This window comes from Conger conger, chromosome 4 (assembly GCF_963514075.1).
Source record: "Conger conger chromosome 4, fConCon1.1, whole genome shotgun sequence".
In the NCBI taxonomy this organism is placed as follows: domain Eukaryota; kingdom Metazoa; phylum Chordata; class Actinopteri; order Anguilliformes; family Congridae; genus Conger; species Conger conger.
In genome coordinates this window covers 17,218,321-17,241,911 of record NC_083763.1, presented here as the reverse complement: position 1 = coordinate 17,241,911, position 23,591 = coordinate 17,218,321, and the positions used below count along the sequence as shown (strand labels likewise).

General features: G+C 41.7%; 2 protein-coding genes across 2 annotated transcripts; one reads left to right on the top strand and one right to left on the bottom strand.

Annotated features, from left to right (window-relative positions):
* The first annotated feature begins 1,720 nt into the window (after nt 1–1,720).
* On the top strand, nt 1,721–6,346 carry si:dkey-183n20.15 (RING-HC_RNF170 domain-containing protein). The gene is made up of 6 exons (XM_061240891.1): nt 1,721–1,788; nt 2,885–2,987; nt 3,806–3,914; nt 4,759–4,832; nt 5,026–5,136; nt 5,502–6,346. The coding sequence occupies exons 1-6, from the start codon at nt 1,760–1,762 to the stop codon at nt 5,808–5,810; spliced, it is 735 nt and encodes a 244-aa protein (XP_061096875.1). The 5' UTR covers nt 1,721–1,759; the 3' UTR covers nt 5,811–6,346.
* Nucleotides 6,347–6,523: 177 nt separating this feature from the next.
* pfas (phosphoribosylformylglycinamidine synthase) lies at nt 6,524–23,183 on the bottom strand. The gene is made up of 29 exons (XM_061239160.1): nt 23,043–23,183; nt 20,548–20,679; nt 20,189–20,324; nt 19,874–19,979; nt 19,281–19,479; nt 18,411–18,516; nt 18,151–18,291; nt 17,769–17,893; nt 17,055–17,183; nt 16,280–16,411; nt 15,998–16,126; nt 15,707–15,780; nt 15,185–15,341; nt 14,783–14,844; nt 14,216–14,377; nt 13,729–13,833; nt 12,781–12,912; nt 12,046–12,276; nt 11,198–11,378; nt 10,914–10,997; nt 10,585–10,740; nt 9,888–10,007; nt 9,616–9,761; nt 8,997–9,204; nt 8,581–8,672; nt 8,306–8,420; nt 8,028–8,174; nt 7,715–7,855; nt 6,524–7,449 (listed from the first exon to the last, which is right to left on the bottom strand). The coding sequence occupies exons 2-29, from the start codon at nt 20,666–20,668 to the stop codon at nt 7,142–7,144; spliced, it is 3,945 nt and encodes a 1,314-aa protein (XP_061095144.1). The 5' UTR covers nt 20,669–20,679; nt 23,043–23,183; the 3' UTR covers nt 6,524–7,141.
* Between the last annotated feature and the right edge of the window lie 408 nt (nt 23,184–23,591).

The window sequence follows — 23,591 nt, the reverse complement described above, 5'->3', positions numbered from 1 at the left end:
TTAGTCTACTTTGCTGATGATTCTTCCTGCAGTACATCATGTATTCTTTTGTGATATTTGTACTTAAAAAGACACTGTGCGGCCTTTCATTTGGAATATATTTTGTCAAAACCATGAAACAGAAAAGAAGTCAACAGTTAAAGAAATAAAAAAGACAAGACAACAAAATGGGAACTGCATGGCAGTGAGTGCAAGATTAAGCTCTGGTTATACTTGCTATTGAAGCAAAATCAAGAGTTTGTGTACCTTTCACCTTCCACCTGTGAAAACTTCAAGGCCCTGATAGATCGATAGCAGCTATTTTTAGTTTATTTGACTTAGTAGTTTTGGCTGACATGTCTTTGATAAATATTTGGGAACATATTTCAGCAAAGAGTTTGGATGCTAATGGAATGTGAATTGTCATAGAACTGACAACCATTAATGTCTTACCTCAACAAAATCAGGCGCATTTATATGGCCAAACTGAGTTAATACAGTATGTGATTGGTTTGTCACATTTGTTTTTATTTGCATCACATTTAATGTATGCACAGGAATTTTTCAACATGCTCAAGCCATAGCCATTTGCTGTAGGGTGACTAATGCTTGTTAGCCATCCCTTGTTGCACATTCATGTATTTCTGAAAATCATGATTTCATGTTGGATCCATTCTGGGACAATTAAAAATGAATAAATGAATGGTTTCACACTGGAGAAAGTAAGCCCTGGACAGCTGAGGAGGGGTAAAGCTTTTTAGTATATACACTCAGCGAGCACTTTATTAGGTATTAATTAGAATTATTGGTCTTCTCCTGCTGTAGCCTATCCACTTAAGAGGTTAGATGCGTGGTGTGTTTAGAGATCCTCTTCTGCATACCACTGTCGTAATGTTACATTACATTACATTACATGGCATTTAGCAGACGCTCTTATCCAGAGCCATTGTGTGGCCATTTGCATTACTGTCACCTTCCTATCAACTTTCACCAGTCTGGCCTTTCTCATCTGACGTCTCTCATTAACAAGACATTTCTATCCACAGAACTGCTGCTCACTGGATGTTTTTTGTTTTTTGCACCATTCTCTGCAAACTCTGAGCTCAATGAGTGCACAGTATGTTAACATTACATACACAAATTCAAAGGCATTGCAAATGCAAACAATTTATTTCTGTTTTCATATTTCAACACATGAACATAAAGAATTAAGCTACATTAATTTACAAAAAAAAGAAGTAAAAGGCACTTTAAGGCTGCTCTTCAGTATATAAAGGGGGAATACAAAATGGACCTTTACGATAGTATACGAATTCCATGTTGTCATATGTGGGACAGGGCATTAAATTGAGTAAACTTATGGTAAATGATTGCTGAGGTTGCCGTGATAGCCTAGGTGTAACGTAAAAAAAAAAGGCAGGGTTTTCAGTCTTTGACCTTTTGTGGTGTCACATGATCAAAATAGAGCACTTCAAAAAGGAGACGTAAAATTTCCCGCTTTGGCTATGATTTTAGAAAGACATCTGTATAACAATTATACTATCCAAAATCCCACAGACAGATACATTTGACTGGATGAAGGTTTGATTTTTTGGGGGGTATATATTCTGTATGCTTTGTTATTTGTCCCCAGCTTGACTTAGGAGCCCCTCGGTGAAACTGAAAACTGTAGTTGATCATTAACTGGCTTGTCAAATTTACCACGTTCAGTGATGCTATCATGTAGCACTTCCTACTAAGAACTGAAGCGACGCAGACTGTTGTCTTGCCTCCTGAAGCCATGTCGAACTGCAAAAATACACATTTAAGGTAAGTGAGATGGCAAAAAAGGCAACATTACTGTCTGCTGTCCGTAGAACGTACTACATTTGTTCTGTGATTAGCATATTGGGTTTCCTGGCATGCTGTTACAATTAGGTTCACAATAAGGTTATTTTTATATGCAGTCATATAAATGTCGATAAAGCATGTATATCAATTATGTACTGTAAATGGAATAAAACATTTTTTTTAAAAGGAACAATTTTTGGAACTGCCATAAAATATCAAATTCTTGTTTTGTTCAGTAGAGATTACAGAAATGAACATCTGTTAATGATGTATTTCAGAAATACTGGCATTACTTTGTGAAACAAATATGTGAACCATATTAGTGCCACATTCTTATTCCACTGATCTGAGCTGGGATCTCATTCATTCACTCTGTTACTGAGAGGAAAACCCAAAACAAATCCATCTTGATATTGATGACATGTTTGCAATATGTGTTTCATTATTCATTTAGATACATAATTGTTTCTGAAGTTTTGCCTGTCAGTGGTTCAATTAGATGCAATCTGACCTGGGGCTGAGTACAGTCTATAATGATGTGTCTGCCCTGCCACCTGGTCTGTGAGACAAAGTTAGACTGAACTGGGACATAAACCTTTTAATACTATACAAACAAAAACCAGACATGAAGTCTCTCCTGTCTGACAGAAATAAAATATATTTGTATTCTTAATATTGTATTCTTAAGTCATTTAATTATTCCTGAAATGAATAATGGTTTAATTGCTCTTTAAGGATGTTTCATCATTTTGCCCTATGCATAACACATATTAACTGCTGTTCTATATAATGATTGTCTGTTATCCTTCAATTTGTTATTTTCATTGCATTATTTATTTTGTAAGTTTGTTTGTCATAGAAAATAGGTCATTTTTAGCTGCACTTGTAATCAAATATATATATATATTTGATTACAAATACTTTCTCAAGTATTAATATTGTATATTCATGGGTATTTTTGGTCATTGCCCATCCAATGTCAACCTTTTTCAGATTTGTGTGGGAGACACTGTTTGCAAAGAGTATTGGGTAATGCTGAGAGGAGGCACTTCAAATGATTATTTTTCCTCTGAAGGTTTGGCCTCTTGTCAGAGAGCAAAGGGCTTCAATGTCAGTCTTATGCCACTTCCGAGCAAGCGTGGAAGCCAGGTCACCAACCTCACATGAGTTGCAATAAGGTAAGGCCTCATTCCTCCATGTACGCTTATCATACACCAACAGCCATATAGTTTGTTTGGGTTTGAGTGCAAAACCCTGAAAAGGCAAATGAAACCAGGTCACTTTCAGGAGGTTTGTCGACTGTGTGTGCTTGCTGTTGTTCACTACAGATCAATATGAATGGAAGCAAATACACAATTACTGTTACTTGCAATGAAGTAATATTTTCACTGATATTCTTATTAAATCTGGAAACTACTATTTTTGCTTGCGTGTATTAAAGTATATCGTTATAATTATAAAGCTAATGTAGGACTTGTGATAGGCCAACAAGATCTGAAATTAGTGCACTCATGCTGTAACAGGGGAACATATTCTACTACTTAGCATATAAGTCAGGCAAGACAAAGAGAAAGTCCGCAAAAATGATCAGACATTTGAACACTACAGTGGGCTCCAGAAGAGGCAGGTGCATATAATCCCCACAGACAGTAAGGAAGATGGTGGGAACTGCCATAAGTAACCCTAGGATCACAGTTTTGCGGAATTGCAGAGATTGGTTATTGGGTCACCAGGTAAAAAAAAAAAAAAAAAAACTAACAAAAAAAACATACAATACAACATACATTGTGGCAGGAAGACAGTCCTTACTGAGCACAATAAATAAAACCAAGCATCTTGGTTTGCCAAACCTCATTGGAATTATGACTGGAAGAGATTGGTATGGTCAGATGAAAACAAAATAGAACATTTTGGCCATAAACAGCAGGACAAGGACTCCAAGCTTTTTGTGGATTTATCAGGGATGCTCACTGTAACTCAGCCTCTCTGTGTACAGGACTGTCCTCAGCACGGTGTGTCTGGTGGCCTCAGAGACTGGCACTGCCCAGTTTGTCTACAGACTGCCATCTTTCCAGTAGAGACCAATTGTGGGCATCTTTTCTGTGGTACGTACTCCGCATGCTACATGTGTTTCGCACACTCAATAGCATATACTGCATGTGGAATAAGTCTCAGCATATCCCTTAAATTTCAACCTTTTTAAATTATTGGTGTTTCTTCTGTGGCACAATTCAGAAGATAATTTAAAAAATGTTTTCCAAACTAGACGATGATTAGATGCATGTTGCTCGTTGAAGAGGATAGCTTATTCACGATGAGCTCGCAACCAAACATCCCTGTCTCAAGATGCTGAAAAATATCACCAAAAATGTATATAAATCCTCTGTGACTAGGAAGTAATTAAGGTTATGTGCTAAAAGGCTAAATTCAATGGCATCTGGTGCGGTGCTTTTGAGCTCCACTTATATTTGAGAAACTGCCATCGTCAGATGTCTGTTAGTGGCAAGTGAATAACAAGCATAATAAGGCTTAGAGCTGTTTGGCACTGGCTGGGCGGCATGCCGGTTATGACGCAGCTACAGTTTAACAGCTTAATGAATAACTACTGCCACAACCATCTTGTGTGGCACTCCCACCAAACAATGATCTCATGATCATCTGCTTGGTGTTATGCAGTTTTGGAAATCCTTCCGACAGTACAGAAATATTTAACTACTGTGAGCAGATGATACGCATAATCAGCTCACCAAGCCATTTTGGACAGTTTTTGTTTCCGTTTTTTATTGTGACATCATCACCTAGGTTAACAAATGAAACAAGCAGGTCTTTGGTTCAAAGATTAAAAAGACCCACTCATGAATGTGTGTTTGGACTATATTATGGTCAAAGTCTTTGATGAGCGTTAGTTTGAGGGGCCATGTTAATTCTGTCATGTTCACACCCCTGCAGCCTCTTGTCTTATAGCCTACTGGAGACATGGGGCCTGGCTTGCTGCCATCACCTGCCCTCTATGCAGACAAAAGGTAAGCTGGTGTTTAATAAATAGTACTACGGACATCGTGTGCTGAATGGAAAATACAGCAACAGCCAAGCAAAGACCGTTACCAACACAAGTTTACAGGCCACAAGTATCACCAAATGAATTACCATTTAATGGACTGGTGCTGGTAACCGTCTTCACTGAATGAGGAATAATAACGATGACATCTCTTTCAGGTTAGTGTACTATGCCACCTATTCCGAGAGAGCAGAACAGACCGACAAGAAAAGCAGGTGATGGGGGACATCAGAGAGTACAACAAGCGTTACTCTGGAGCACCAAGAAGGGTGAGTACAGTACTTTTACAGCACAATAATTAACTATCTTATCACCCAGTGCAGTTTGAATCACTACCTGCCACATTAAGTTGTATGTTCAGGGTTTAATTTCAGCTGCATTTCATAGACCTGGAGCTAATCACATGTTCTGAATTCGAGAATCAACATTACTCCTCACACTCAAGTCAAAGTCATCCTACTGGTTTCTAGTGAAGTCTCAGTTCCCGTTTTGATAATGCAGAGGTACCAATGAAAAGGTGGTTATGAAACCACAACATAAAAGGCAGCACTGTACATGGGAAAGGAGAGATCTCACGGAAAAGAATAACAGGCTTTCACACAGCTGAAGCGGATACCTTTGTCCCCTCTCTCAGGTTGCAGATTACCTGTACGATACACCCCTGTTCCTGCACCTGCTCTTGCGTGGCATGAGAAACATGAGCAGTTTGGTGTGGCTCTTCTTTCTACGGGTGGCCGTGTGCTGTTTCGGAGCAGCTATGTCCCTAGCCTCCCCCCTGGAGTCCATTCCAGAGCCCTCCTGTGGGGTCCTTGGGCTCTTGGATGACCTTGTCGTGGTCTTTCTACTGCTGATCTCTGTCCTCAACATCAATCAACAGATGGGGAGGGAGAGGACGGCCATCGCTCAGACGGCCACTCGAGGTGTCCTTACCGATTCACTTTAGCACAAGCACAGCACTAGGCACTGCTGTGATAGTCCTGACTGAGCACCGCAGTGATACACGGGGCCCCAAATCACTCCCAGTAGTGGGGAAGGTTACACGACTACATAGCTGCATGAGGTCCAGTGATTGGCTTACAGGAGCATGACAGAGAAGTGTTACACACAGGGTACCAACTTCCTGTGGCAGACACAAAACACTATGGTAAATGACGGGTCCCGTTTCAATGCAGTTTGGAGTAACGTCACCAGTTTACAGCAATAGACCTGTAGCAAACATGTCACATTAGTGGACGGTTTCTCTTAACAGATCATTTTAGTTTGTCTCCATAAATATAAACAATGGTAAACGGATGAAAATTTTGATCAGCATTTTAAAAATTAAAATGGGAATGCAAGTGCTGAAATGCCCCCCATAAAATATATTTTATTTAAAACGAAATGCTTGGGATGCAAATAACTTTGAGATAAACACAATCAGTATTTGTAGATTTCCCTAAAGCTATTAAAGCTGTTATTAGGTTTTTATATAATATTATTTCCCACACTGGCAATAAATTTACCAGGAACCACTGTACATGTGTACACATTACAGTACTGTATTATATGTTCAAATTTTGTGTTTGTGTAAATATATAAATATAATAAATATATTTATTATTCTAATGTATTGTCATTGTATTTAACCAACATTCACACACACAAAACTCAAATCTCTCATTAGAAACGGATTCTCTCTTTAATGCCATAAATACATATTTATTTTTGTCTTAGTTTCAAAACAAGCTACATGAAACTAGTGTTGACAGGGCCCACTAATTACAGTGCAATTATCTTTCAAGTAAACAACCCTTGCTATTGAAGGTACAGCCTAATTAAATAACCATGGATTATGGTCTTGTTTGCATTAATTTAAAACAAATTAATGCAACTGTTTGAATGTCAGTCCATGGTGTTGATGGTAGCACTTTGCCTGCTGCACCCCAGTTGGACCATGAAATGCTAAGTAACATGAAAACAGGCACATAAGTGGACAATTCTGAATGTTGAGCCTGAGATAATACCAAAGAAACAATGTAAACAAAATAATTAGTACAAAATCTAGTTGAACTGTAACAGGAATAAAGACTGCTCCATATCTTAGACCAGGGGAATTACATTTTACATTTGCCTTAGGTCCGAACAAACTACAGAGTTGTATTTAACTTCAGATCTGAAATGATCAGTACATGTTGAGTCATTATTTGGACAGCTAACAGTCAGTAACTCACTTCAGCGGGCTTGTGAAATAGCACAATTGGGCACCCCTGCCAAAACCAGCCCACCCTTTCCATCTCAGGCAGTCTGACACCAGGCAGCAGCGTTGTTGAACATGCTGAACCAGGGTGAGGGCAGCGTGGATGCTCTGAAGGGCTCCGGCGCCCAGGCCCACTGCCAGGACAACACGGCCCGCTCCGGGTGGGGCATCATGGCCAGGTGGCGCCCATCTGGGGAGCAGAGCCCGGCCATGCCCTGGGCCGAACCGTTGGGGTTTAGTGGGTACTGCTCAGTGGGAAGCCCCGAGTCGTCCACATAGCGCAGGGGAGCCAGGGAGCCCCCAATGACCCGTTCCTGGGCCTGAAGAGAGCTGAACTGCACCAGACCTGAATGGAGACAGTATTAACCTATAAATAACCATAACCATAGACAAGAAGGGCCAGACTGGTCAAAGATGGCAGGAAGGTGACAGTAACGCAATTAACCACACATTACAATGCAGAAGAGCATCTCTGAACACACAACACCTCAAAACTGTAAGTGGATAGGCTACAGCAGCAAAGGACCAATAAGACTCTTAAATCTAATAAATACCTAATAAAGTCTCTCTGAGTGTACATTAAAAACTGTTTAAGGGAGCACTTTACTCACCTTCCCCATGGGCCACCCACACACCCAGAGACGAGCCCTCCATCCCCCTCAGCATGACAGCAGGGGATGGAAGAATGCCCACGCTCACAAACCGAGACTCAAATCTGCCCGACTTGTTATGTGTCAATGTCACATCCGACGCTGTCAAAAAAGAAAACAAATAAATGCTACAGGAAAAATCTAAACTAGTCCAGCTCAAGAGTATTTCCATATTTTCATTTACCACCTGAATATTGGTGTAAGGATAACCAAAATGTATTATCAAGATTAAGTTGAGATTCTCCAAAGCAACATTCAGTCCTGAGGATGTTACCTTTGCTGTCTCCCCCACCGACCCAGCCCAGCAAGGCCATGAGCTGGCAGCCATTACAAACGCCCAGACTGAGAGTGTCGCCACGGTGCCGGAAACGCTCAAACTCCTCCCGCGCACGTGGGTTAAAGGTCACAGTGGCAGCCCAGCCTGAGGAAAAGGGAGTGTTTTACAGTGTTAACAACAACATCATTAAAATTACATGTTTGAATATAGCCAATCAGTTTAAATTAACTGGCAAGTATCTATCTCTATGGGCAGATATTTTCATCCGGGGCTACCTTTGGCTGAGCCCAGGACATCAGCGTAGCTGAATCCACCCACAAAAACGACCATCCTAAAGGGGTCAAGAGTTGTGGATCCTGAACATACATCTTGCATTGTGACATCCCAAACCTAGTTATAGAGACACAAAAGCAACATGTTGAACATATTTCACTTCTTCATAAATACAATACATTCTCAGAAACTACTACCCAATATCCATTTGATCAGTTGAACAAGTAAATGCAAGATATGACAGGTGAGGGTTATTAGTCAGTTTGTGCTGCTCTACCTCAAATCCTGCCAGGAAAAGAGAAGCAGACATCTCTCGATCGCCATTACTCCCTTCCTCTCGTATGACTGCCACTCGGGGGGATCCTTGAGCTGACACACACACACACACACACACACACACACACACATACATACGCACGCACACGCACACACACATACAAAACAGAAATAAATTAATTATCCTTGCTGAGACCACTGTCTTGAGTCGACAGTGCATATTTGTCACACTGAATGATTTCAGATCTTTGACAAAATGTAATATTAAACAAGAATATAAAAGAGTATAAAAATGTATTGAGTTAAATTCATATTAAATGAGTACTGATGATTTAAAAATAAGCACTATGGAATTATTTGTAATAATAAAAAAATAAATAATAATAACAATAACAACAATAACAATAACGTCCTCACCAAGCCCCTTAAGGTCGGGTATCTGCGCAGGTTCAAAGGTTAGGTTATAAAATGGTTGCATACGACAGGCCAATCCATCCTCTTCCTGCTGCACACACGTAGGGTTGGCCTGAAGGCGTTCCAGCTGGAAACTGGTGCTTTCCCACAGTGCCCTGAGGTGAGGCAGGCTATCACTCACCACTTCCTGTCCACAGACTCGCACTTTAACCTAGAAGACAAAAAGGCTGCTTTGTCTGTCTGACAAATAACGTAAACACAATAATCAAGACTACATTCCAATACATGTCAGTTATACAGTTTGCAATTGAATTATTTAGCAGATGCCTGTAGCCAAACAGACTCACACAACGCATTTGTCATTGCAAAAAATATTTACTGAGGTTATGCAGTCGATGGACCCCCCCCCAATAATGTTGTAGAAATAGTACTTTCTTCTTAAAATATGGTTGCTGATAAGGGTATGAAAATGGATATTGAACTTCTTCAGTAAAACTGTGGTAGCCAGCATAGAAATGTTAACATGCTTGGAGTAGCAGGGGTACATTTTGAAACAATCTAAACCTGAATACTTCAGCAATCCCAACGGAGATTAAGGCAGGTCAGGGCATTGTGCTCTCACCATAGACTCAGGTCCAAACCCACAGGTTCTGCCAATCCTGTGACAGATGAGGCCAGCATCTGCGTAGCTTTGGCTCACTCTGGCCACATTGGACTCTGACACCTCCAGAACCAATCCCAGCTCCTCAGAAAACAGCACCTCCATCACTGATATAAAGAGAGAGATGTTCAGTTTGACAAAACAAGCACTCTTTAAATTCCTATTTTGTCTAAGGTTATAATGAAGGTTCCAAACACCCAGAAAGGAAAGTACATATTTATTATTACACTAACCTCCTGGCCCTTCTAAAGGCAAGTCCACATCAATCCCACGATTCCCTGCAAAGGCCATCTCCAGCAGGCAGGAAATGAGCCCCCCATCACTGACATCATGTCCTGCACTAAGGAGTCGGTCTAGGAAATGTGCAGTCACAACACAGTATAATGAACAATATATAATCACACATTTTCTTTCTTGTTTATTGTTTAATTTATTATCCAAGTCAGTTTTTTCTCTTTACTGGAGTCTGCCTTATATTTTCTGTTTGTGTGCATTTTTCTAGAATATACTTTGAGAGCATTGTTTGAAAAGGGCTGAGCCAATAAAAGTGTTATACTTATTATAACATTGTAACTATTAAGATGAAAAAATGATAAATAATAAAATGACTGAAGCTGGATGTTATGAGTAAATCTGTTTTATATGTATGTAATATGATGTACTGCGTATTTTCTGAGATCTTATCAAGCTACATTTCATATGACCTCTTTACTTTGAGGACAGTACATACAACATTTACAAACCCTGCATTTCATTTCCTACCCTTTGGATTTCTCTAGACAAATTTAAATAAAAGAAAGGAAGATGTGAAGGCAGAACGTTCAGGTGAAAAGACGCACATAAGCCAGCAGGCCACACTGCTGCTGAAACAACACCTCCACATAATGGATCCACATGCCTCACTGATCATATCCATTAACTCTGACATACCCTGAAGTAGTGCCTGGGTAGTGTTGAAGCAGGCAGAGAGCTTGTCTGGGTCCTCCAGGTCGGGGCTGCGGTCTCCTAGCTGGCTGTAGCACTGGGCCAGAGCAGATCCACCTAGTCTGTACTTACCAGGGCTAACAGGTACATACAGCAGCAGGCCTAAGACACGGAGAGACACATGCATTCCTCCCATTACACTGCACAAACCGTAGTCCACAAGCGGCTTTGACTTTTTTCAACTTCAGCAGAGAATACAGGGAAGGAAGGCTGGTAATGAAGAGGAGAAATGTGCAGGTTGCACAGCTGCAGCAGTGAGGAGAGGCAGGCCTTACCATTTCCATCAGGGTTCTCCAGATCAGGGGTGACAGTGGCAGTTATGTCAGGACACACAGCATAGACTGAGATGACCAGTGACCCTGAGAATACAAGACACAGAGAGGGAGAGCCAAAGAAACTCAAAGCCAGAATATACCTACTGACCAGGCAATTGGTCACTAATATCTTGGTCATGGTGCATGAAGTGAGCTCGGCTCTGGCCTTGGCACTTTGCAAAACATACATGATAAATGCATTAAATGTAGCTTTATAGCAGGTGATGACAGACTGCTCAGCGTACCTGGTGCTTTGACGGTTTCTTTCCCCACACGGGCAGCCATGCTGAGGGAATCCTTGCCTCCGTCCACAGCCACGCCCAGCTTCCCCATCACCTCACACATGGCCTGGCAGGCCTCCCACAGACCGGCCCCCTCGCCGGGCAGCTTGGCTGCCCACATCCAGTTCCCACTGCACTTCACATCCTGCCAGCCCACGTAGCAACATCATCAGTCTGTGATGCAGGCCTACCTCAATAGGCCCTTTTCACACTTCCTGTCTTTTTGCTGCCCATGGGTAACTTCCCTTCTGCTTAACGGAAAGCTCCGCTGAAGAGCTTTGCAGTGTGTTCTGCTATCACCGTTTTTAGAATTGGCATCTAGTCAAGTATAAAAGATCTTCCAGGTTGTACCTTTGGGTCGTCAAAGTCTAATCATCTGAACTTTTGTTTACAATAAAAGCGTTCATAAGTGTTCATAAGCCGCCAGTTCTGTCTTGCTACAGCTAACGTTGGACTAGCTTAACGCTAACAGAAACCGTAAGCTGCTTGCACTCTTAAAACTGACATAAATAGGAATGTAATTGCAATGTAATGTACATTGAGGCATCTTCTATGTGGACAGGAAAACATACAAATATGCCAGTGTGCAGCCACTAGCCTATGGTTTTCTGTCATTCATTAGAGAAATGCAGGTAAATCTACATTTTCAGCACTTACTAGTTCAGCAAGAAACAGGAAACAATAAACATTCCCAAGGAAAACCAGGACGTGGCCTTTGTGAAAATGGCCTATATGTGCTTATCACCTTTAGGTCAAGCCATCATAAAGGGATAAAAACCAGGAGGACCTGTGTACGTTTAAGGTGGCAGTACCTTGAGAGCGCTGACTCTGGCGAAGACCAGGTTGGTGAGAGCTTCACCCACAGCCATGCGAGCGCCTGCAGCCGGGGACAGCAGGGCTTTGACGGGCTGCTCCCCCAAGGCGGTCGCTGCCCCCTGGAGGCCGAAGGGAGAGAGGGCCACCACAGCCACGTCAGCCAGAGGGGTGTGCAGGGGACCCACGCACTGCTGCTGGGCCACCAGTCCCGTTACAGAGCGGTCCACCTGAGACACAGGGTGAGGGAGGAGGTAGAGCGGTCACAACGGGTACACCTATGGGCAGGAGTGTCACCAGGACCTAAAAAATACAGAGGTCAAGAGACTCCAAATTTCATTAATCAACTGTTAATGTTCTCACTAAAGAACAAAATAAAATATAGACTTTGGTACCAGACATTAAGAAAATATGGTAATGACTAAGAAACATCAGAGAAAAGTGGAGAGCAATTGTGTAACAATTAGTGCTTCATTTTTCAAATTCAGTTGGACAACTGTTCCTTGCACACATTTAAAATGTGCTTTGTCATGTCAGATCAGTGTGGTGAAACATTATGTTTATAGGTCTGATATGACTAAAGCACAAAAGTAATGAGGAAAGTAATGGACCATTATATATACATGTGATAGGCAGTAAGCGGTTAATTTTCTTGTTACTGTATTCATGACAGAGTATGTGAGAGATGTTTAAAGATGACTTTGCTGAACTGAATAATTGAGTGAGACATTGACCTTGTTGGTGAGGTAGCGTTTGCTGGCCACAGAAGGCAGCTTCAGCACTCTCTCCAGGGCAGCCATGACACCCAGACCTGGGGGCAGACTCAGGGGCTGGAGGACTGGGGTCACATGCTCCAGTACAAAATCCTGAGAGGGGACGAGAAAGGAAAAACATGTTTTATGTCTCTTTATTCATTGTGCAAATTTTCTACTTCAATCATCTTTTATTTTGTGCCTTTCAATTCTTGACAAGAAATGCAATAGCTATAAGGACAGAGAGGCATCTACTGGTAGGTTGTACTGTTTAGATCCTTAAGGTATGACCTTTTTATACAGCCATATGGTGCACAGGAACACCCCACATTATCCAAAATACAATACATAACGTCAAACATTGAGCCTATCCATGTACACAAATCAGTGAATGAATAAAACGAAGTGTGCTGCCCAGGGTCCCAATGCAGATGTCTGTAAAAATCCCCTACTCATCCCTAGAAGGTCCCTAGCAATTCAGGGCACCGGACAAAATGATTCATACAAGCCCTTTTGGCAATACTGCAGTACCCATCGACTTGAATGATGAAAAAATGAATACCTCACAATGAGGCATGGCTGATTTTCTTCATTACAGTAGTAGGCTAGTTGTTGAGGAACAATTCAATGAAAGTTGAATAGTACTTCAATCAGTATAGTTGATTTAGTCAAAGTTATTTCATTTTATGATGAACTTGATCATTTCAGCACAAACTGGTGTTTCCACCCTTTATTTTCCACATATTTTCAACCACACCTAAAGCATGAAACAGCAATATTGCTTTTAAATGTGAACTGGTATTATGTCATTTGAAACCAGGCAACTACCAAGCAGTTTGATTTCCTGTACTTATGACCATTGGACTATGAAAGTTTATCTTGACACAATAAATATCATTCAATAAATATCATTCAATAAATGTGCCTCACTTTCTGCGGCATCTTGCCCAGTACCCAGTCCAGATCTAAGTCCACTGGACACCGCCCACTGTCACCTTGCTTCCCTGGGGCACTGCGATCATCCACAAGCACAATCTGAAAGGGAAAGATCCAACCAAACACATGAAAGACAGGAAAGATGAACACTGTGACAGCTGACTGACTGGAATATTGCACCACAGAGAACATACAGCCACAGAACTGGCAATTAAGAGAAACATAACCAGACTGTCATAGTCATACACAGTAACAGATCTGATAGAGAGAACATGTGCACAGACCTTACAGAGAGGGACACAGAACATGTACACAGACCTTACAGAGAGGGACACAGAGAACATGAATACAGACCTTACAGAGAGGGACACAGAGAACACGAATACAGACCTTACAGAGAGGGACACAGAGAACATGAATACAGACCTGACAGACACACAGATAAATTGTACACAGACTTGGCAGAGGGACAAGGACACACCTTTCCATCACCAGTTATTTTGCCCACAAAGTCGACAGGACACTTCTCGCGCTGACACACTCGCTCCAGGAAGTCTCGGTCTGACGGACGGAGGAGCAAAGCATTGCTCTCCTGGTACTCTGCCCCCCAGAGCTCCAACACACTGAGTGTGGGGTCACCCGTCTAACAGGACAGGAGAGGGCACACTTTGTTTGATCGTCATTGGCCATTACATCACATCACATAAAATGTAATGGTAGATTGTACAAGTTTCACCCTAAATAGTTCTCTTTCATTTCTGTTTTAATTCCTGATATTTTATATGGAAAGGGCTTTTTTAAATCTGAAATTTCATAGTGAACTGTTTACGGGAGGAAGGGGCTACATTCAGAAACTGCATCCTGCACCTATTTTACAGTATGCATCTTTGACTGAGAGAGTAAGAGGCACCACACACTCATGGCAGAAAAGGTGAGGTTCCCCTATGAATGACTTTGAGACCCTGAGATGAGTCAATCCAATCAATCATATTGGATTCAGGGGTATTTCAAAGTAGGAACAGAGGTAAGACAGAGAGCGATTTCTTACCTTAAAGCTGCTGGCATAGATGAGTGCTCCAGCAGGCTCGCTCAGCTCCTTCAGCACATTACCTGCACACAACAGCACAAACCCACTCAGCCACAGCAATCCTCTCAGCCACAGCCACAAACCCACTCAGCTACAGCCACACTCTCAGCAACAGCAATCCTCTAAGCCACAGCCACACTCTCAGCAACAGCAATCCTCTCAGCCACAACCACACTCTCAGCAACAGCAATCCTCTAAGCCACAGCAATCCTCTCAGCCACAGTGTCATAAATCAGGACTGACAGCACAGCTTCTAATCTGAGAAGACAGGCTAGCTTGTGACAGTTCACCACCGCTGTGTCTGAGGGTGAAGATCAGTGCTCGCATACACCAGCACATGCACTGAAGTCCTGGCTGGCTTACCGTTTCCTCCAGCACCCTGGTCATGAATGCTACAGATTGGGTTCCTTTCAGGCCTCTCCAAACAGGCCCGCAGGGCTCGGTTCATCTTCTGCTCCATCTCTGCATCCCCCCTCTGCACTGCCCCCAGGTCACGAGCACTGGAGTTATCACCCTGGACCTGAACTCATATACACACACACGCACACACGCACGCATACACAGACAGACATACAGACACAGACATACATGGACGCACAAATCAAGGCAATCGTGACAATTCTCCTTCGAAAAAAAGTGGAAAAGCTATGCTGAACATTTACTCACGGCTGTTCCCCAGTGTGACACACAAATGCGTGCTGCCAATCATCAAAATCCTAAATAATGGTTCTCAATGGAAAGCATTTCTGTTCGAGAAGACACATTACTTCTGCTTTATTCTCATATAATATACGATAAATATAGTATTAAAAGCAATTTCCAGGTAATTGCATCAAACTATCTAATACAGTTTATTTATTTAACAAGGCCTGCCTGCTTCTGTACCTGTATGGAAGAAGCTGCTCCTCCACCAACACCAATCCTGTACACAGGGCCCCCAATCTTCACCACCTCCATCCCTGAGAGTGATTGTGAATGAGAGAGAGCCGAGGGGATAAAACGCAGGAACTTCACATTTCCTTTGAATTGAATTGAATTATGGAAATATTGAATCCCTTAAATTCAATGTTCCAAGCAGAGTATGTTATACACTTATGAATGCGTCTCATTACTGAACTATGGGTATTGTATTGAATATAGTGTAAACAGTGTAGAACTGCTGTAGTTCTCCCGAACCTGGCTCGGGATCTTCCTTCTTTACATGTTGGTCCTCAATAGAGCCCAGCCCACCACTGAACATGATTGGCTTGATCCACTCTCGCCGTTCCCCATTGGGCAGCTGCATGCCAAAGGACCGGGCAAACCCTGATTGGCGACGGAAAGCAACAGAACAACTGTCTCCGAATGAAGATAAGACAGCAATGCCCTTACTCTCCACACCATATAGAAAGCTATACATTGAGGAGCTACGCTGTCATTTGTTGATGTTGGCAGCAGATATAGAAAAAGAAAAGGTACCTGCAAGGACTGGCTCCCCAAATTTGTTCCCATAATCTGAGGCTCCATTGCTAGCTTCAATTGATACCTGGAGCGGAGGAGCGAAACTGGGGGGATAGACCCACCCTTCCTCCTCCCAGGGCAGGGCATAACCTGGGGAGACAGATGACATGGTGCCTCAGTCAGGTCTGCAGGACAGTGCATGGTTAACAGGAGGGAGCAGAGAACAACGGTCAGTGCCTGGTGAGGACTGCTGAACAGGCAAAGAAAGGGTGCAGAGGTGCTGGGACAAGTGAAGGAGGCATTAATGTTGAGCTTATGAATTATCTGGGTACTGAGTGCCAGCGGAGGCTGATGAACTGCGATAGTAACCGAAGATGGTCACTATGATGAAATATACTGTATTTAGTTGCCAATTCCAGTCAAGGGCTTGACCTAAAGCATGACAAATATAAAAATCATAATAAAATGGATATTTCTTGCTCAGTAAGTATTCTGGCAATGCCAATATACTTGTACAGTACTGCCTAACTCCCAATTTTAATTAATGTCAGCTTCCACAGTGTGGTACACAGCTTAGGTACTAATTCCAGAGTTTTGCAGAGTTGCAGTACCATCAATCATATAGAAAAACAAACAGGTATAATACAAAAGTACAAAAGTATACCACTGAAACCAAACAAACAAATGTGTATTAGTTTAAGCATAGGTACACTGCTTTCTGGAAAATAGGCCTTCAAGAAGGGCCATACTCATCAGGATTGAAAAGGGCTATTCCCATTTAAACAAGCCTTACCAGGAATGTGCAAATTGCCAAAGCAGTAGCCTGCAGTACCAGCAATGACATGACCTCCTCTGCCAGCACTCTGAACATCCCGAATTCGGCCACCCGTACCTGTGGTGGCCCCACTGAAAGGAGCCACACCTAAAAGAAGAGAAGGGAGGTCATCTTGTTATTTATGACAGTTTCTCTTAACACTTTAGCCTTTACAAAGTATTTATTTACTGCATTTAAAATCAGCTATTTCAGCCAGCTACTCAGATTCATGTATTGAATCATGGGTAGAGTCCTGGTGTGTCTGACTCACTACAACCCTCTACAGGATACAACAGATATTAAAAATTGATGGAAAGGCAGATCAGTGAATATAAACGATTCAATCTCTCACTCAGAGGGGAAACACAGAAATGGGTAGGTACAGGAGCTTGCCATTTATAAATGTTAACAAACTTTGACTGATTTGCTGACTGGCAAAATACAGACACATTAAATTAACAATAAAATAATAAACTATTTGTGTCACAAGGGTGCAGTCTTCATCAAGAACCAGCAACAGAGGCCAATTGCTTTACTGTAGGTAGTTGAACATATTACTAGCCAACACAATACACATTTGGCAACACAAATAAAACACTGTTGAAATGGTCTCTTGCAGGCATTAGACAGTTCCTTGTAATGGCTCTATAAAAAGAAACGCAAAAAGAAGATATGCTTTCATTTTTGACCCACCTGTCGGAAAGTTGTGGGTCTCTGCAGTGAAGATGACGTGTCGGGTGGTCCGTCGAGTCACATAAGAACTAGACTGTGCTGGATCACTGGGATACATACACTCTACCTCCATGCCTGTGATACCACTGCAAACAAGATACACATACATAGACGCATGTACAAACGCGTACAGACACAAACCCAAAAGGTAAATACACTATATAACTATATACCCATATACATCAAGTGACTGTCATTCTTATAGAAAATAAATACAAGTTCTTTAACTTTGATCAGTCTTCACCATTTAAAAAATATGGGTCTGTCAATAATGCACTGGCTCCATCTGCAGGATTTTTTAAATATTGCAACCTCCTTCTAAATGTCTAGTTTCATCTTTTACCTGCTGTTGTCACAGAACTTGATTACATTATTCTGGTTGCTATGGCGCTGGGTCCCCATTATGAGGCTGAAAAGTGTCTCCTCTTGCTCCTGTCCATCAATGGTCATGTGCCCTCGGAAAAACCAATGGCGACTGTGTTCACTGAAAGAGGGAGGGACAATTCCATAATAAACGTTTGACATACGAAACATGATCAAAGAAATGTAATATGCATATACATAATTGATAGTGCCACGCCAAAGGAAAAAAAATAGACAGACCTGTTGGACTGGGCAAGGTCAAAACACTCTACACTAGTAGGGTTTCTGTTCACCCTCTGGAACAGGGCACTGTAATAGTCCAGATCCCAGGAGTCAAAAGCCAGACCTGCATATAGACACAGTACAAATATCTACTCACTATATCTAACTGCTATTCAGTTACGATTGCACAACACTGTGCAGTGCAACAGTGTAAGATGCTTAACCCTCTGTGGCAGTTTCTCAAAATACTAAGTAGTGTCTCTTAAGTGAAATGAAATTGTATTAGAATGGCATATATAGCAAATAACATTTTATTGGCAGACTGGATGTCCTGAGTAGCAAGGGTAAAAGGCAGACCGTGAGTACTAAGTGGGTGCTAAGAGGCAATTCACTGCAGAAATGTAAATGATCAACCGGAGTAAGCGATGCAATAAGGTCTACTGGGAATACTACGACCAATAACACACACGCCACGTCAAAAGCAAGCAAACACAAAAAAAATATTAAAAATGCAAAATGCGACAGTTTAGTTAGCGCAGACAACGGAATCCTGTGATCTAATCAAAAACACGTCCCCTGTCTTGTGACTTCTGCTGTCATTTAACCTTGTTAAGGATCATGTGACCATCATCCTGATTTTCTCTTTGGCATAAGGTTCTGCGCATGGAGAGACAGGATGGAAGGATGAAAAGAGCAGGAGAGAGGTAGGAAGAGAGAAAGTGTTAGTTTAGAAAACAATTGAGGACAATGAGAATGAAATATAGTCAGCTGATTCTCTAAAGTCTGCGAAATTGTATTCATGGTTGTAGATATACAGAATGGAAGCAGAGAGGCCGTTATGACCACAGAAGGAACATTTCCCAGCCCGTCTCACTCGACAAACCTTACCCAGCTCATCATTCGCCTTCTCCAGGGCAGCCCGGCCCTCCCCCAGAATATCCACCTCGAACACCTCCTTGGGGCGTGCCTCCACAGCAAACGAAGAAATTGGATGAGGGTATATACATTCCGTCATGCTGTCGTATAAGCTGCTGATCAGTTTCTCCATCTTTTCTTCTGTCATTGTCTCACTCACTCCATTATTGGGCTGTAACAGAAACAACAAATCCCTGTTCAGTACAAATTGTATTAATGTCTGCACAACCATCTCTCAAGATTTTCCCTGGCATCAGTGCAGTTCCCATACCATACATTTTCCCTGAGTGATAAATAGCCTCATCCAACTCTGGTCTAGTCAATTTATGTATGCAATCCACGCTAAACCAAAGACAGATTTACAATTTAATACCAGTGAAATGCCATGGCAGGCTACCAATGTAAGGGGACTCTACTAAAGCACTTCACTAACCTCATAAAAATGATATGCTTAAAAACACGTCACATTATTTTTGGCGCTGTTTTGCTGTGTATAGCTAATAAATTCTAGAGAAAGCAGTGAGGACATGTAGGCGAGCTCTCCTGTAGCAGAGCAGAGACAGCACCTTCATGAGCACTCTGCGAGAGAGCTCCACACGGACCACCTCTCTCATACCCGCACTCTGACAGATGGACACTGCATTGGTGGACCAGGCGGTGGAGAAATTCAACCTACAATATGAAACACACCAAATAAAGGAGGGAGAGACAGTTCATGACAATTTGTAAAAAAGTCATCAAGTTATTCAGGCCTGTTGCTTTTATGACACATTAGGACCTGTTTCTTCATTTTGCCTCTCTCAATGGGCAACTCTACGAGGTGTAAATCAATAGACATACAATTTACCACAATGCCAACCTCCTGTCACCCCCTGGTTTACCTGGGCCCAATCTCCACCATTCTATCTCCTGGGCCAGCCTTGAGAAAGGGCTCCTCCCCCAGCTGTTCCACCTGGAGTGGAGGACTGAGAAGCCAGCGGAGGACATTCTTCTGTTCTTGGCTGAGAAGAGCATTGGCTAAGAAGGGAAAGACGGAAGAGAGAGAGATAGGAAGTATTCAAGCAAAGAGCTCAACTTCATCAATTTGTTTTCCCTTATATATTATTTGCCCTAAGGTTTCAATAAACATCTCTACCCTGCCACACATGCACCTCTTACAGACTCTAAGCAAAGCTCAACCCAAGCCCATGTCCTCCTTTGACCCAACCCTGCTCCTCCATCTCCCCTTCTCCCCCCTCACCACTCAGCTCCACATTGTAGCAGTGCTCAGTGAGGATGAGGATGTCTGGGTGGAGCAGAGCGGCCCTCTGCAGGCTCTGCCCTCTCTCCGCCTCCTTTCTGTAGAAGTGCAGCACAGTCATGACCTCCGCACCTGCAGAGAGCACCGACGGCAGCAAGAGCTGAGGTTTCTGCGAGGAAATCTCTCCTTATACCCCCAGAATCAGTAAAGCTGAATGCAGTAGGTTATTTTAATCCATGGCACAAAGTGTTTGAAGTAGGGAGGTCAATGAATATCTCAATATTCAGAAACTGGTTTGAGATTTGAAACTCAAGATTAAAACCTTAAAATAATGCAGATGAATAACAAGTGAATCAATTTCCATGAATGTATTCCATGAATATAACACAGTGATACAAGGCTTATAAACTGCAGAGGACTAATCCATGTCAGCAAAACTAAAATACTGTGGTAATACAAAACACAAAATTATTTATAATTATATAATAATTTAAAATTAAAATTGAGTCATCATTGTACAACATACAAGTATTTCATTCAAACAGTGAGAATGTACAGATTGTCCTCAACTGTGAAGCAAAAAGGCATGGACAGAACAACTGCTATGCATGATCACATGATTCCATGCCAGCAGACACAGACAAATGGTCATCTCTGACCTTGTTAGTTCTGCAGCACACAGATCCGCAACGGTCTGCAATATGATTGCTAAAGATATGCTAAATATTGCTAAAGGTTGCATGTGTAAACAGTCCAAATTTACTAAACATTTCATTAACATGACCTGAAGTTTTCTGGCCATATCCTTCATTTCTGAATGGTATAAAGCTGCTGCTACACCCTAATCAATAATTACTTATAGTGGAATCATACAGTCCCACCATGATGAATCTCTTTAAGGACTCAAAATAGTTACACAAAAGGTTTTCATTCACCAACTTTTTATTCCACACATTTCACTCAACTCAATGGAAAATTGTGATATATAAATTAGCATAGTTAATGATAGTAATTAACCATCCCCTGCAAACAATATCAGTATATCAAAATAATTAAAATGTTGTTTTTAATTTAATCTGACAAATAAACTGATATGTGAATGCTTACAGTGCATAGAAGCTTCTGGTTGGCACCATATTCCAATGCCAGTGAAAGTGGGTGGACGCACACACAAATTAATTCACACAATAAATTACACTGAAAGCTGGTTTGAGATTTGGGTTCAGTACTAATCTGGAAGTCTTCTATTGAGTTTTCTCCAACCTAACAAGCAACATGTCAGCAAGTCCAGTCATGTCTGAAATCAATATATAACAAGCTTTAAAGAGGGGACTGACCTGAAATTTGAGAATGAATCAATTGGGAATGTGTGGGAGAGTATCCCACATACAAGTGAAAAATGTTTGCCAGGACTTCTTGCACAATGAATTCATTAAGTCTCCTTGATTTAATTGCAAATTCACTTCCATAAACACAACCCCCTGGCACCGGCATAATGAAACTAATAATATATATATCAGCATCATCATCACCACGTATGCAGAAATACACATTTCTTCTGGATCCTTTGGGTTATGATACTGCACCAGGCATCCCTCAAAAAGTATATAATGGACTCATGCCAGATAGATGCCCTAACCATGGTCTAGTACTCAAGATCAGAAGTGAGCAGGACACAGCATTTACTTTTACGCATTTGAGCAGATGTTAAGGGTGAATTATAAGCGTACTGTGTTGTTATTGGGTTTTTTTTACTGAAGCAACTCAGCTCAGTAGCATTATGGGTGTGTCCCTCCGGGGATCGAACCTGCACCAGAGTTTCAAGCCCAGTTCTGTAACTATTATAGAGTTTAATACTTTTTACAATCCGACTACGTGTAATGCATTCTTTGATCGAAATCACGCTACTGCTGATACGTCTTGATATGACACTTCTAAAGCACTGTATGAATCTAAACTTCACATCACACAGCATCACAGCATTGTTGACCAAGGTTTTAACAGAGACAAGCAGAGGGACGGAGGTCAATTTGATTATTTGCCTGTTGCATCACAAGGCATGCACCTCATGTATCGCGACCTCCTCTGGATTAGCACTACAGCCTCTTACTAGAAAGTTATTCAATTAAAAAAAACATTTTGCACAATACGCGTGACCTCAAACATTGACAATTCACCATGTGAGGACAGGCGAGGTGTAAGCAGTTATAACTGAATGATTTGTCACTCAGATTCAATTTATTTACCAGTATTACATAGCACAAGCATTTATAGCTAACAATTTAAAAACTACAATCCATATCCTCACCGTACAATAATACTTTTATATAAAGTTATATCGTACTTATCTCACAACGGCGCTTCCTATTAAAAAAGGCCAGTTCTTCGTCCCAGCGAATGTGTGAATGCACTAGGTTAAAAAGGGTAATCTAAAGTTTCACAAGAAAGAGTTGTGCATTAAATAATTACATATAACACATTCATTACACTCTTACCTTGAGCAAGTACTGTAGTCTAACTAGTCAGCCCGATCCTTCGGCTACTCAGTATTGACACACGTGTTACTCCAGCAGCAACCTTCCGCCACTCACTATCATCATAATGCGCATGCACCAATCTAACTCGCCTCTTGACGTAATTTGGCAATCCAAGTAGTTTTGTCACTATACAAGAGGTGTTTTCCTCTAACTTCACATGTACATAATGTGGTAATACCTAAATCTTATGAATGCATTTTGTTAATCTGTTGACGTGTATATGTGTATACTATATCGTAATTTTGTGACACAGACATTTTTGATTTGGTTCTGTGCTCCACAAGATTAGATTTGTAATTGAACCATTGTGTTAAAGTGCAAATGCAGGGTATTTTTCTACCCTGTGTAGAAATGACAGCACTTTTTATAACCACCACCCCCATTTCAGGGCACCATTACCATAACGCACCATCACCAGTTCCTGATTAGTCAGGCGTGTTGCATTGCTTCCTTAGTGCAGGTATAGGAGAGTATCTAGTTTCCTTGACTTTCATTGGCACAACTCTC

Excerpts from the sequence above, each read along its gene's own strand:
- si:dkey-183n20.15 (XM_061240891.1), top strand. The coding sequence starts at position 1,760 with ATGTCGAACTGCAAAAATACACATTTAAG. Across the intron at positions 1,789-2,884 it reads TGCAAAAATACACATTTAAG|GTTTGGCCTCTTGTCAGAGA; the intron begins GTAAGTGAGATG and ends TTTCCTCTGAAG. Across the intron at positions 2,988-3,805 it reads CTCACATGAGTTGCAATAAG|GACTGTCCTCAGCACGGTGT; the intron begins GTAAGGCCTCAT and ends CTCTGTGTACAG.
- pfas (XM_061239160.1), bottom strand. The coding sequence starts at position 20,668 with ATGACTGTGCTGCACTTCTACAGAAAGGAGGCGGAGAGAGGGCAGAGC. Across the intron at positions 17,894-18,150 it reads AAGTTCTGTGACAACAGCAG|TGGTATCACAGGCATGGAGG; the intron begins GTAAAAGATGAA and ends TCTTGTTTGCAG. Across the intron at positions 8,175-8,305 it reads TGTCCTGGGCTCAGCCAAAG|GCTGGGCTGCCACTGTGACC; the intron begins GTAGCCCCGGAT and ends CCTTTTCCTCAG.